The 15,050-nt window shown below is 35.5% G+C and overlaps 2 protein-coding genes across 2 annotated transcripts in view; one reads left to right on the forward strand and one right to left on the reverse strand.

Moving 5' to 3' along the window:
• LOC104713350 (putative F-box protein At1g76830) lies at window positions 2,918-4,328 on the forward strand. The gene has a single exon (XM_010430448.1). The coding sequence runs from the start codon at window positions 2,951-2,953 to the stop codon at window positions 4,100-4,102; it is 1,152 nt and encodes a 383-aa protein (XP_010428750.1). The 5' UTR covers window positions 2,918-2,950; the 3' UTR covers window positions 4,103-4,328.
• Window positions 11,200-15,050, reverse strand: part of LOC104715862 (eukaryotic translation initiation factor 5B) — a 4,052-nt gene continuing 201 nt past the window's right edge. Inside the window, exons 2-13 of the mRNA XM_010433236.2 lie at window positions 14,576-15,047; window positions 13,938-14,488; window positions 13,742-13,849; window positions 13,538-13,638; window positions 13,354-13,444; window positions 13,155-13,265; window positions 12,984-13,049; window positions 12,797-12,856; window positions 12,128-12,685; window positions 11,921-12,040; window positions 11,677-11,793; window positions 11,200-11,580 (exon numbers count right to left, since the gene is read on the reverse strand). Of these exons, the coding sequence (XP_010431538.1) occupies window positions 11,515-11,580; window positions 11,677-11,793; window positions 11,921-12,040; window positions 12,128-12,685; window positions 12,797-12,856; window positions 12,984-13,049; window positions 13,155-13,265; window positions 13,354-13,444; window positions 13,538-13,638; window positions 13,742-13,849; window positions 13,938-14,488; window positions 14,576-15,047 (2,421 nt within the window). The 3' untranslated portion in view covers window positions 11,200-11,514. The remainder of the gene's footprint in view (window positions 11,581-11,676; window positions 11,794-11,920; window positions 12,041-12,127; window positions 12,686-12,796; window positions 12,857-12,983; window positions 13,050-13,154; window positions 13,266-13,353; window positions 13,445-13,537; window positions 13,639-13,741; window positions 13,850-13,937; window positions 14,489-14,575; window positions 15,048-15,050) is intronic.

Genomic DNA, 15,050 nt, shown 5'->3' on the forward strand with positions numbered 1-15,050 from the left:
TATTGGACGCCATTCATCAAATTGAAAGACTTTTCTTTCCTCTTATATTTTAGTACTTACAACTTGAATCACACGTCAAAGTATCATGGATATTTGTTGAAGGTTTTTTCACTTGTACATCTTTCGTACAGATCGGATTGATTGCAAGAAGAAGAAAATGGTTTCACACGTCAAAAAAAAAATTTATTAACTCACTTTTATGACTTATGTAATTTATCAGAGAGGTTTGGTGCCAAATTAATGTGACTTGAAAGTTTTTCACTTTCATAGTAATTAAACGTCTAGTCCTCTACCACAAAACCATTGTTATACGTCATAGCTAGAAACACACGTTTTTATCTCTTTTTAAAAAGTTTTTAGTTTTCACATTAGTTCTTAGGTTGTGAAATCTGGACCAGATAGTATGCTAGCTTTATATGAGAGGCAACTCTCCATGATATCCATATAATATACTCGTAAAAATTTATAAGAATTCTCACTTGTTAACAGCTTAATTAACTAGTGGTCTTTATAAGTTGTTTTGATATTGAGAAGCTTGTTTGTCTGACGTGGATATCGTAAATATGTGTACGAATTACGATGACGGTTTGCTTATTTCACAGATCTATGATATATAGGATGTTTCTGTAATTTTTTTTTTCTAAAAATTTTTACAACAAATGCAATTATAATTAGCAAGATTTAAAGGAATTTCAATTTGAATAACTATAATCAAAATTTTTGTTATCGTGAAGCAACCATTGCCCCCATGCTCGATCATATGTTATGTCTCCCATATTTTTATCGAAGACAAACGTTTCCGAGTGTGCTTGTCAATAATTCGAATTTGTCTCTGCTCTGATCTAACATCAAATCATTATCATTAATGTAGATTTATAAGCAAAACGCCTTAAAAAAGAAACCAACTTAAATTGAACGTTTGTGCCTTTGTGGATATATACAAAGATGCGCTATAAAAGAAACCAATTTAGACCCCTAATCATCATGGTGCATCTCCCACATGTGTATCCAAAAATCGTTATATGTGAGAGAGGGTGTTTCAACTCATTTGTGTTGGTTAGTTTGTCTCTATTACCTATGTGTAAGGTTTGTAACAGCCCCTATGGAGAATGTTGTTAATCTCACGATGGACTAAACGTCTAAACCTATAGATTATAGATAAATATATTGCCGACCAAAAAAGTGTCTTTTAAAAAACGGGAAAATGATGTTTAAACATTGAACATAACATATCAGTGATCTCTACGACGTAACATCCATAAAGTGAAAAAGAGAGCTACTTTAAATTAAAACTGTTGTCGTATACTATAATAATCGTATGTACTACTAGTATATATTATTTTCCATTCGTTCTTTCACATCTCCATTATGGGCTGTTTCCCCTTGTGTGTTTATTTCTTTGACTCATTGTCGTTTATTCTGACCAAAAACAAATGTTGGAAATAATTAAAACCCAAAACAAACAATTGCAGAAGGAAATGTCGAAAGAGAAATGGAAGCTCCTTGAGAAATTAACTGAAGAGATTCTTTAAGATTCCCTGAACATTCCAAATGTCTACACTGGAAGGCTGGAGCTTCACAGGCCTCTTGTTATGTCGTGTCTGCTGAGAACAAAGCTATTCGTCTTCCTTATGTATATTTTGTTAATTGTGTTAGGGTGGAATTTGTATCCCTCATAATTAATTTAACCAATATTAAGAAAGCTCTGAATAATAGTTAATACTGAAATTATATAATCTTATTGAAAATTCTAAATTCTCACATAAAGCATAAAATCTTCAATGAAATTACCAATAAATAATATAAAAGAGTACTAGTGATGAATATTTTGAATAATGATGTCTAAGAAGATCTAACGTGTCATGACTCATGTGGCTACGAAGAACTAAAACACATAGGAGGAAATAAAAACGCGTCATTTCCATGCTTTACATCCATATGCTAATTGGCCAACATTTTTAGTAAGCTTAACTCACTTTCCGAGAAGGCCACAACTTAATTAGCTGCACCGTTAAGCCAGCTAGTATAGGTGCATATTTAGTTGTAAGTTTTTAACGTCTGGAACCATGAAATTTCTCCTTTTGGTTTCAGATGTAATTAACCTGAAATTACAGTAATACAGCAATGCGTTATAAGACAACAAGTTAATCGCATGTCACCTTATTAATTGATATCACAACGTTGGTAACGAACTCTGAGATTTTTCTAAATACATTTTATGGCTACTCCATCGGACCACGTATAGATTCCAATGCAATGAGTAGCTAGATGATTAAAAAAAAAATTATAATTAATTATAACCATGCCCTAACTAATTTGACCAAGAAATATTAAGAAAAATCACATTTGGCATATAAGAGTCCATTTGGCACCAATATATAATCTCTCTCTTAATTAATAATTACATAAGAGGAAATTAAGTCTGTCAGTTTTGATGCATATGGCGTCCAATAATCTCAATAATATTAATTGGCCATAATTATTCTACAAATATCCATCATTTGACGTGTGATTTCAATCCTCTTCTCTGTACAAAGAGAGGTAAAACTAAAACCTTGTACAAATATCAACATTTTCACGTGGGATCGACTGCATTCGAAGAACTGAAAATATATAGAGGAACTAAATTAAAATCTGTCAATTTAAAACTGTGGGAAACCAATTACTCTTCTTGCAACTGTGTGTACAAAGAGGTTAAGTGGAAATAAACTTAATCTGTCAATTTAACATATATATATTAAATGCTTGACGTCTAATCTCTGCACCAACGAATTTCTTCTTTTGGTTTTAGGTGTAAATATGTAATTAGCATGAAATTAAAATTAAAAAAGATGGAGTCGTTTAAACTTTAAAGGCTCTCTAATTAAGATTTTCTATAAATTCCTCAACTCTCTCACTCAACATACATACAGTATATACGAAAATATCATAATTGAAGAGAAAAAAAATAATGGAGGGAATAACTTTCGAAAGTCTTCCTCAAGAAATCAGAAATGAGATTCTGATACGGTTGTCTCCCAACACCCTGGTGAAATGCATCAGTGTCTCGAAGAAATTGGCAGCTACGATCCGTACGAAAAGCTTCAAAGAACTCTACTTGACGCGATCCATGGGAAGGCCCCGAGAGTTGTTCGCCACCATCGACGACAAGGACGCGACAACACCAAGCGAATATCAAGTGTTGTTTCGTTCTCTTCATCAAGACCAGATATCTGGTGAACAACGTCACATGATCAGCATCTCACTACAAGGAGAATTTATGTTTTCTCCACCGGTCCGAGGTTTGGTATGTCTTCAAGAAAAGAATAAAAATAGGGTTGTGATTTGCAATCCGGGCACGATGAAGTTCCTGGATTTACCAATGGTCGAAGCGGATGAAACAACAAAGATAACAACTCAGTTCGGATACGATGAAGGAGAGGATGAATTTAAGGTGTTATGTACAAAGACAAAGCCCAAAACTCCTTGGGAGAATGAATATCTGGTTTTGACGGTGGGAGTGGGACCGGGTGATCAAGAACCTTGGAGAAGACTCGTATGCAATGTTCCTCATACTCCCGTTCATCATGGAGTATGTGACAGAGGAGTTTTGTATTATCGTGCTACTAAATCTGATAAGTCGAATATCATAATGAGCTTCGACGTCAGGAATGAAACCTTTCGTCTCATTCCATCACCTCAAGATGTCGATCTGAATAAAGGTTTCTGGAGATTTGTCAATTACGACGGGAAACCTGCACTGGTGGTGGATGAAACAAATGAGTTCGTTTACGAACCCAGCGGCGGCGATGCTTATCTTGAAATGTGGGAATTGCATGGCTATTCAAGATGGTCCAAAAACAGCATACTGATTCGTAACTGGAGAGGCTACGCTGAGGATGAAATAAAGCATGTATATCGTTTCCGGGGTACCACAAGAACAAAGCAACTTGTTTTCGCAACAATAATGGTTAACGAAGAGGGATCACTCGTTGTGATCTACTACGATATACCTACAGAAACATTCACAAGATCTATGGTTCAACTTTTGGGCGGAGGTGATGATGAGTTCCGATTTGTGGATACCTTCGTGCATCATGTCGATAGTCCTATGCTTATATGAAGAATTGAAGATCAAGAGTTGGTCAGTACTCATCATTATCAGAAACTGGTTGCTTAAATATATTTAAGAATTCTCTAAGTATTACTATTATAGTACTAAGTTTATTTTTATTATTGGGTTCAGTGTTCGTTTTCATTTCTATTATCGTTGATATGCTACTATATGATAATTTTTCTTTTTAATTCCCAACTGGTATTGTTGGGATTAATGTTCGTTTTCAACTCTATAGTCGTTCATCTTCTTTCTTTATAATTAAATATTAAATGTTTATGATTGCATTAATAAATGTTTATGATTGCATTTATGTTTATTCAGTTCTTTTCACCTAACACGAAATCACATCTAACTCGTACAACAAACATTACCCATGTGGTTTAATATATCGGAATATAATATACATGGTGGACTGTAAGGGAGAAAAGAAAAAATAATAACCGGAAAAAACGAAAGAAATAAGAGAAATAAAGGAAAGCCTTTGCCTCCCATTTATGTTTAATAAGGGCGATGCAGTGTGATTTGGAAGTGAAGAGACTCCATAAAAGGAGGAGCAGCTTGCTTTTAGGGCATTTGCATCGGTGTCCCTAAACACCATTCTTGTCAATTAAGTGATTTAATTTAAATCAAAATTCGATATATTAACAAGATACGTTCCTTATTAGGGGACGTTTTTCCATCGTCCTTCATTACACGTGTCTGCGTGTGATATGTTTGTATTGTTTGGGTAGGGTAAACAAAAAAATCGAAACATCACTTTTTTTTTTTTCATCTCCGACTCCCTCTTTATTGTTTCTTTCTCTCTCGACGGCGACTTGTTTTCCCGGCGAAAGCATCAGTTAATTTCGTCATCCGAATCGATCTGTGGTTTCATCTTGAAGGGTATCCGCCGGTTCCAATCTCACGAGGTTAGTGTTCCAACGCCGTTTGCGATTTTAGGGTTTGGTATATTGTTTGTCGATTCGATATTGATTCTCGATTTAGAGTTCTCGATTGAGTCTCTTATTTGTTATTAGAGTTGGATATAGGGTTATGGGTTTCAATTTTTTATCCTGAATTTAGTCTCTCGATTTAGGGTTCTTTGATTTAGTTTAGTATGTACGATTTAGGAATTTTATTGTATTGTATTTTCGATTTTTTCCCCTGATTCGGTAAGTCTGGTGTTCGATTGTTTAGTCTGTGGTTCGATTGTTCTCGATAATAGTTTTATCTCTGGGTTTACGCTGCAAATGTCTCTGTTTTTTGTTTTGATTTACGGTTTTGGTTTATGTTTTTTGTTTCGATAGTTGCGTGTCTCAGTTTTGGTTCGAATTAGGTTTTTAGATTATGTTTCTAGGTTAGCTGGATGAGTGTATGAATTTCTGAGTGTAAGGATGGGATGTATATGCTATAAGATGACTAGTTTGTTGCTTAAGCTAGTTTGAATTTTGCATTGCAAATCTGTTAGGCTGTAATCTTGAGCTATGATGGATTTTCTCTTCATCTTGTGCTGAGCTACGTGTGGGTTATGCATCTCCGTATTATATGACCATTTGTCTTGCAAGTATAGTAATAAGAAATTTGTTTAGGAGCAGAGCACACTTCAAACTTTCCTTGTTACTTATTTCATATTTGGCCTCTGATACAAAGTTCGTCTTCTGAGTTAGTACTTCCTCTGGCTTCTGCAGATTGTGTCAAAGGATCTATCAGAACCTTTGCGTTCACACAAAGATCTCGATAAAGATGCAGCTCCCTTCTATAAGAAAGCAGAGAAATTTTATGATGCTCTCGCTAACCAATTGGTTAACCAAGGACATGTACTGGACCTTTTTGCATCCGCACTTGATCAGGTAATTTAGTTAGTGACATTCTCACTCGTTTTTCAACCTATCATTTCAGTGGTACACTTGAGGTCATCTGTTCAAAGGACGTAAAAATCCAAGGGATTATTGGACCTTGCGCATCATTGCAAAAGGTTGAAGCTATTCTTACAGAAGTTTATCTTTTTGTCTTTAAATTATGGTAGATAGTTTAATAGTTATGCTTTTTTGGGAACAATTGCAGAAAGGCCCAAGCGTTTCTAATACAGTTATTGGGGAGGGGAATACTACAGTTTGGAAGATGTGTGGCCTCGACAAAAGTACTTGTTTGACAGTCTTCTTTGATCTTTCTTCTAGTGATCAATCAAGTACTCCTGGAGGTGTAAATAACCAGCTATATCTACAATTTTTGACAAGGTATTCTCTTCATGCAATTCTGGGTTTGTGCATGTTCATCGAGTCTCCTCTGTTTGACAAAACAAATCTTTTTGAGGCTATTAGACAAAATGTACATTCGAAGTTGAGAATCTTCCATGTTTTTATTGTATTTTTTGTTTTTTTCAAGTTTTTGTAAGTTTGTAATTTTCTTATGTTTTTAATGTCAATGTTATATGTTTTATTTAAATTAAAACTTTAATATGTTTTCCTATATTTATTTAAATAATTAATTTTTTTAATTAAAAATACTATGAAGGACCATATCCTGAAGGACACCAATGCTATACAAAACTTAAGAAACTCTCAAAATATAAATAAAATAATTGAAGGACCAAAATTGTAGGACAACCGATGCACATGCCCTTAGTTACTACACGAGTCCCATATAAATTATTAAGAATACTGTATAAAGAAATTTCTCAACAAAAACAAGGGAAATTGGCAGCAATAACCAATAAAAAATTTTAACTAAAAGACTGACTGTACTTCTTTTAACTAAAAAAATTTTAAAGAAGACACAACTTCACTTCAATTTTAAACAAAACATAGAGAGAGAATCGTCGCGCATGGCCGACACTCGCGGCGATTTTTTCTCCCAAACTCTTTCTTCTTCTGACCACAACCTCTTGCACCGTCGATGGGGGTTCTCCGTCGATTCCGGCGACGAAGAGAGCCCCAAGGCCCATGGTTCTTCATCCGTAAACTGCAGCATCAACAAAGTAAAGCTTCATATCGAAATCAAGGGAGCAGCAGGAAGGAGAAGCTTCCGCGACATACCGACGGTAAAGAGCTCTATCGGCGGTGATGCGACGCGGAGTAGAAGAGGGAGATTCACGGCAAGGATCGAGAGAGGTAGGTGGTTAGATCCGAAGACTGGAGATTCTGGAGGTTTTTCACAGTCGTTGTTCGATGGGGGAGGTCGTCTCCGGCTAGAAGGAACTAAGCCACCGTCGAAGGTTCTCAGATCTACTCCCTACCGCCTGTCTTCTCTCACATATGAGCATGAATCTCGTCGACATGCAAAGCTCGGATCTCTTTTTCCTCCTCAAAGCTGCTCTACGGTGGCGGGATGGCAACGGATCTTGGATCACCATCTCCGTTTAACTCGCGTCGTCCAGGCTCACCGGAGGTCCTGATCCGATGAGCATCCGCAATCTCATGGGCGGCGGCTCAATCTGTGTTCTACAGTTTGGGATTAGGGTTACAGACGACCGGTTTAATTCCGGTTCGTCATTAATTAAACCCGAGTCAATTTCGATTTTTGGTTTTACTTGGTTTGTTGTATGTGGTTTAGGCCCTAAGGGGATATTGTAAATGGGCCTAAATCCGGAAATAGCCCATTGGGCATTTATCTATAATATTGAGTACCCTTTAACAAAAAAAAAAAGACTGACTGTACTAACCATTAACCTATAATACTAGATTTTAAACCCACGGTACACCACGGGATAATTTTTAATATAATAAAATTTTAATTTTTTAGTTTGTTTTATTTAATTAAATAGTAATTATATTTATAAGAGAATTAAAAACATAAATAAGTAATTTATAAGCTATTAAATCACAATTTTGCTAATGTTTAATTGTTTTACAGAATTTTAATTAAATTACCTTGATTTAATATATTTAATATTCTAATATTGGCAGTATTGACCAAATAATTAAATGACGATGTAACCCGTGTTTTAACATAGAGTTGATAATATTTTAAATTTATACTAGTGTTGATTCAAATCCATCGTGTTCATACTCTTAAACCTTGCAATTGTAAACATTAATTTCAGCAATAGATGGCTATCTTTTTTTTTTGTTCAAAAAGATGGCTATATATAATAGTTTTTGAATTTAGAAAAGCAAAACACAAAACAAATCTTTTAAGTCCAATGTTGATCGTTATCATCTGTGGGTTTTCTTGGTCTAATTATACATGGCGAATAAGCAATTAAAGAAAAAAGATTGTAATTTACATATTAATCGAAGCGAACGTCAGATCCTTTGGACGAAATAGATATGCAACCATGAAGGTTCGTTTACAAATTGTATTAAATCTACAAAAAAAAATTGGTGGTTGAGATATGCAAGGTATACGATTCTAATCTCATAATTGGTATATATAAGTGACATATCCAACTGACAAAGAAACACATCCTAAGAATATTTTAGAAATGAAGCTCTAAATGTGAAGTCAGGAGTAAGAAACTGGCTATTGTTATTAAGCTAATAAATAGATTGCTATGTTGATATTGTATCGCAAGATTTGACAATATAAGATCTTAACTTGGACGCACCATGCGGCTTTGTAAGGTCACAAAACATGAAGAAAAACACAAGTAGCAACCATTTTTGTTCTTTGAGCTATTTGAGCTTTGTAGAAATGATGCGTTCTTTTGGAATTGAAATTGATATATATATATATAAGATGAAAGCGATTAGGGTTAGTTGTGATAGATTTTTAATAAAATCTTTGTGAGCAAGCAAAATATATTTGATTGCATTGTAATTTGCTTTAAAAACTTTGTTGATATGGAAGTAGTTCCTAACATATATGAACTAATATTTTTAACGCATATACTGTTGTATATATAACAAAATATGTTTCTAGATATATGTAATATAATGAATACATATATTAATAAGTTTCCAAAAAATATGAAACAAAATTTCAGAGGATTGGTATGCGATATTTATGGAATAGTGTATTAAATTTGTTCCTAAATTTTCTGATGATTTCCAATTAAACATAATTGTAAGATCTTAAGATTATAGGGATCAACATTGCAAAATAAAAATTTTAATAAATACAAATAAAAGGGTATTACCCAAAATGTACTTCAAAAATGTCTATATAGATACTATGTATTTTCTATAATATTGACAATTTTGCCCAATATACATAATTAACAGTTACCACTCTTCATCACCGGCTCTCCCCCTATATATATCACACATATATATTGTTTCTCCTCTCCTCATTTTTTCTTCTTTATCCTTCTTTTTTTCACTTTCATTTATTAATTTATAATTTATATAAAAAAAATATTTTGTTAATCTACATGTTATGAAAAAATTTAATTCTCAGCATTTCACTCGGTTGCTTAGGTTGCCTATCTTTTAGAGTATAGTACTTTTTTCTTTTTGCGGTTTACTCGGTTTGGATTGCCTATATTGTATCATTTAAGGTATAGTATTTTTTCCAGTGTGTGTTTCAATCGTTTGGGTTGCCTATGTTATATTCTCTAGAGTATATAATTTTTTTGGTGTACATAAAATTCGATCGATTAGATTGTTTATGTCTTATCTCTTACGGTTATAGTCACACACCATGACCAACACATCAACACTACTATCCCACCACCACCTTTGCAACTACCACCACGATCATTGTAGCCACCACCATATCGTATAACCACCACTAGTACCGTACTCTCATTACCACTTTTATAAAATTATTTTATTAAATAAGTTTTGTTTTATACTATTTAGTTTTATTCTATATTGTATAGTTTAAATTTTCAATGAACACTATTTTTTATTTTAATTGATTATTATCCGAATCATGTTATATAAATAAGAAAATCTATGGTTTTTTAAAACTATTGCAAGATTTATTTAGTTATTTTTATAAGATTAAATTACGACTTAAAATGATGAAGGGTAAAATCAATTTTGTTATAACACACCTTCTTTCTTCTCCCCTGCGCGTGTTCTTCACTTCACTGCGCACACTCATAAAAAAAGAATAGATATAAAATCTACCTTGTTTTGATTTTGAAATAGATTCTCTACTCTTAATTTCTTTCATATGGAAAATGCTGGGAAGAGCAAATAAGGGATCCAAATCCCCCTACCAATCTATGATACATGAATAGGAAAAAGATTCCTCAACAAAATCCCTTACCTTGTGCCTTTTTATTTTTAACGGTAAAGGAGAGTTGTCCGAACTCTTGTTTTTAGTAATTTTTTTTACTTAAGTTAGAGGTTTATTAAGTCTGTCGAGAGTAATATTCTACGACAAGCAATTCATTTATTTTCAAACCGACGCATTTCCTATCTATTATTTGATTGACTAACCCTTCATATTGGAATGTGTGAAGAGTCAGATGGTTTGGCAATTCTTCAGGGGCAGATGAATCAAGAAGATTTTGAACCAAAGTTCTAGAGTTTTGTTCATCCTTCACTGTAATAATATCTCGGGGTTTGCAGCGATAACTTGGTATATCAACTATACGGCCATTAACTAAAATATGTCCATGGTTAACTAATTGGCGCGCTTGAGGAATAGTCAAAGCCATACCCAATCGAAAAAGGATGTTATCCAAACGCATTTCAAGTAATTGTAGTAAAACTTGACCTGTTGACCCCTTGGCTTTTCCGGCGATACGCACATATTTAAGTAATTGGCGTTCTGTAAGACCATAATGAAAACGCAATTTTTGTTTTTCTTCTAAACGAATACGATATTGAGATTTTTTTACGGGGCGTGATTGGTTTCTAAGATCGCTTCCTGCCTTAGGCCTTTTACTAGTTAGTCCCGGTAAAGCCCCCAGACGTCGTATTTTTTTAAAACGAGGCCCTCGGTAACGTNGGGGTTTGCAGCGAATATATTCTTCGTTCCTTTTTTTTGTTTTGGTCATCACACAAATTCACCCCAAAAACAATATCTTCTGTTATGATGAGTTTTAACTTTTAAGCCTTTGGCTAAAAACCCTCATTCTGTATTGATAACGGATGTGATTTTTCATTTTTGCAACCATTTTTCTAAAACCAAAACTCAAGTTTTAACACCACATAGACAACCCAATTAGACACAAATGTTTTTATTGGATTACTTTTCCTTTAGTCAACAAAAATGGAGAGAAGTCAAAAAGGCATATAAGGATGATGATATTTGTATATCACGAAGACTCAAAAGGCTCTTCTTTCCCTGCAATTTTGTCAGCATGAAGGTTGATGAACCAATTATTCAGCATTTCTCAGGGAGAAAAGGACCAAAAAAGAAAAGAAAACAAAAAAAAGCAAAAACAAAACACGCTTTTGTCTCTCTTTAATCTCTATCTTCTGTGAATGCTTCGGTTAGAAGCAGGAAGATGAATTTGTTTGTTCTGCATCGACGCAGACACGGCATAACAAGGCGTGTGAGTGTTTGAAGCTCAAGAGTATACATTTGAATGTTCAGGGAATCTACTGTATCTTGAAGATGTTCTTCAGTTTCACAACTAGCTTCCACTCATCGAAGTCTAATTCATCCTGCAATTAATTTGGGTTTGATTTTTAGATCAAATTTTGTTGTTAAAATGATGATGATATGCGGGAAAACACAGGGAGGGGAAATTCTCCACTTACCCGATAATCATCTTTGAGTATGTCAATAGATCTCCTCGAAATGTGACTCACAAGTTCATCTTCCATGTCAAAGTGCCTTCCAAACATCTTCTGCTCTTCCGCATTCGAACCAACAATCTGTATACCAAAGAAAGCATCGATAGAAGGTGAATGCATGATGAAGCTGAAACAGCAGCAAACGATACCTCTTTTCTCTCTGTAAACAAAAGATTTGCAAGCTTGTTAAACGGAATGATCCCATTACCTTTATCGCCACCTTGTGGCCCTTCTTTGCATAGTCAACAGGCTTGTGGTTGTTCTCAATAGATGCAATGCGGCCAATATCTATGAACTCTCTGCCTGGGACACAAATGGGGGTCCCAATCTAAAAACAAACAAGACAGATAAGAAAGTGTGAACCCTAGGACTTGCGAGAGTTACTGAGAATGTTGGAAATAAAAATATATGATACCTTAAGTATACCCTCGACGACATCAACTCCAAGGACTATTGGGTCTTTCTTATTGAACACACAGTTAGGTAAAATCTTAAGGACACAAGGGAAGACTGCTTCCTCGGCTGATTCCTTCTTTTTCTCCTCTTTGATATTTTCAATGTAACCCTTAAATAGATCGAATAGATGATAGATGATATCAGCGCAAAAAATTTTAACTCCCATATCCTCAGCAAGTTCACGAGCCTCTGTAGTCACTTTAACGTCAAAAGCCAAAATCGTAGCATATTCCTTTTTCCTCTCGAGCATAACTCCCGCCTTCATTATATCCTTCTTATGCACAGGCCCTATGCCAATACCACTGACTGGTATCTTTACAGCTGGGGACTTCAAGAATTCAAGCAATGCTTCTAATGACCCTAGTGTAGACGCTTGTACATAAACTCCTTCACCACTTTTTTCAATTCTGCTCATAACTGACTCCATATCTTCCATAACCGACTCCTTAATTGCCTCCAAGTCATCATCAGGTCCAACCACATGCAGGGCAGTACCAGCAATTGCGTGTTCAAGGCCCTTTAAAACAGAATCCAAAATTAGGAAACAATATCCAGGATGTCATCTAACATCCGTATATTTAAAACCAGAGGCTAGCAACTAAAATTATTCTAGTGTCAGTCCAATCACCTGGGCAGTAATCTTGATACCCTGTGCAGCCTTTATTTCTTTGTAATGCAGATAAGTACCCTGAAACATCAGACCATGAATTCTCATAGTGTATAAAAACGGAACATAGGAAGCTATTTGCATGAACCATATTTCTGGACGAATATTCAGTAACAAACAAGCCACATGAAGTGGAAACCGAAAGTACCTTCACCCGTAACTCCTTCATTGGATGAGGAGTCAGTAATGCTCTAATCGTTGTGACAATAGGTCCCTACAATATGAGGAAGAAAATAATATTACTTTCCAAGTTCTATATATATGTATACCCAATAGGTGCCATCGCTTGTTTGAGTTTGGATCGTAAGTTTTTACTTGCCTGTAGCCCACAAACGACGATTTTATCACCTTCATGGAGCTCACCGTTTACCAACACAACATCAATCGTTGTTCCATGGCCTTCAATAACTTTGACCTCCAGGACAGTACACTGTTCGACAATTTCAAGAAAGGATCAGAATTCTCAATGCTGAAGCATTGCAGAAACAAGTGTTACCTAAAAGACAGAGGAGAGAGACCTGCACTTCGTCGACATATGTAAGTTTCTCAACCATTGTTTTCTGAGCCCATTGAACCAACAACAGCAAGAGATCTGGGACCCCTTCCCCACTAAAATATCAAGAACCAAAGTTACCCAACTATTTAGGATGAATAACTTGTCTGCTATGCTGTGATTTACAAACAGTAAACAAAGATTCATACCTAACAGCACTAGTAGGAACAATACTGAAAGTTTCTCCCATTTCTTTATTCTTGTAATAAAGCTCAGTGTTGAGTCCTTGCTCCTGGAACTGGTTTTTAACCTGGAATACCAATGGAACAACATAATTTGAACAACATGTACACAAAGTGATATACATAAGATACTCATGTTAAATTCATTTGTAACATGTACGTATAACTTACCTTTTTCAGTTCCACGTTAAATTCACTTATAACATCTTTAGGTTGTTGCTTCAGTGATTTCACGATGGGAGCATTCTTGCATGTTTGCCATCCATATAGCCTATCCACCTGTATAAGTTGAAAATTTTATTTTCTATAGAAGTATTTACAGCAGAGAACAAAAATCCCATCCTAGCAGAATGAAAAGCAGTCTCACCTTATTCAATGCAATAATGAACTCTGTATTCCTCATTCTCAAAAGATTTAGCGATTCTATGGTCTGTGGCTGTAACCCAGCCTTTATATCAACCACCAAAATTGCAAGGTCACACAAACTTGAACCTCTTGACCGCAGATTCGTGAAGGACTCGTGGCCAGGTGTATCAATAACCAATAGACCTGGCACTTTGAGTCTTGCATCAGCTTTCAGTTCCCTGGTCCTCTCTCGGATGTTTTCCGCAGGGAAATATGTTGCACCAATCTGCTGAGTAATACCTCCAGCCTCGCCTTCCTGTACATTTGTTCCTCTGATGCAATCCAACAGCTTTGTTTTACCACTATCGACATGACCCATGATGCAGCAAATGGGAGACCGCAGATTTTCCTCACCCTCTATAGATTCACTCGGAGCTACACCTTTACCCTTCTTAGAGACCTCTTTTGCTCGAGTAGCTCGTTTTGTCTGTGTAGCATCTTCCACTTCATGCACAGCTTTTACAGCAGCTGTTGTTGGCTTGCCCATACCTGCTGGTTTTTCAGCTTCAGGGTCTGTGTAGAAAATCAAAACATAAAATTAAAAACAGACATTGGATGAAACACTAGGAATAAGAACAAAGAACTACATTTCATACTAACCTGAATCATGTGCCTTTGACACAGCATCCTTTAATTCTTTCTTAACCACAGGCTGAGCTTCTTCATCTTCATCATCAAAATCACCTTTAAGGTTAAGATCAACAGTATCCCAGCTTTTTGCATCCCACTCATCTTCTTCATCATCTTCCTCAACCCCATTCTCATTCTCCTGAGCTACATCAGCAGGTTCTGATTTCTCGTCTGTGTTTGCTGACTCTATTAAATCAACCTTTTCAGTATCTGCTGAACCCACTTCACGTAAGGGATCTGGTTCACCTGCAGGGTTCTCTTTTGGCTCTACCTCATCTACCACGTGAATAGAAGTGTCATTGCCTTTCTGCCGAGATGATTTTTTCTTGTTGGCATAAATGGGACGCTTTGAAGTAGCCTCCCCATCATTATCTGCAACAGGAAGACCTCCACCAGCTGCCAGGAGCTGATTCTTAAAAGCCTCCCTCTTCTGAGCTTCAGTCTT

The sequence above is a fragment of the Camelina sativa genome, chromosome 9 (assembly GCF_000633955.1).
Source record: "Camelina sativa cultivar DH55 chromosome 9, Cs, whole genome shotgun sequence".
Taxonomy (NCBI): Eukaryota; Viridiplantae; Streptophyta; class Magnoliopsida; order Brassicales; family Brassicaceae; genus Camelina; species Camelina sativa.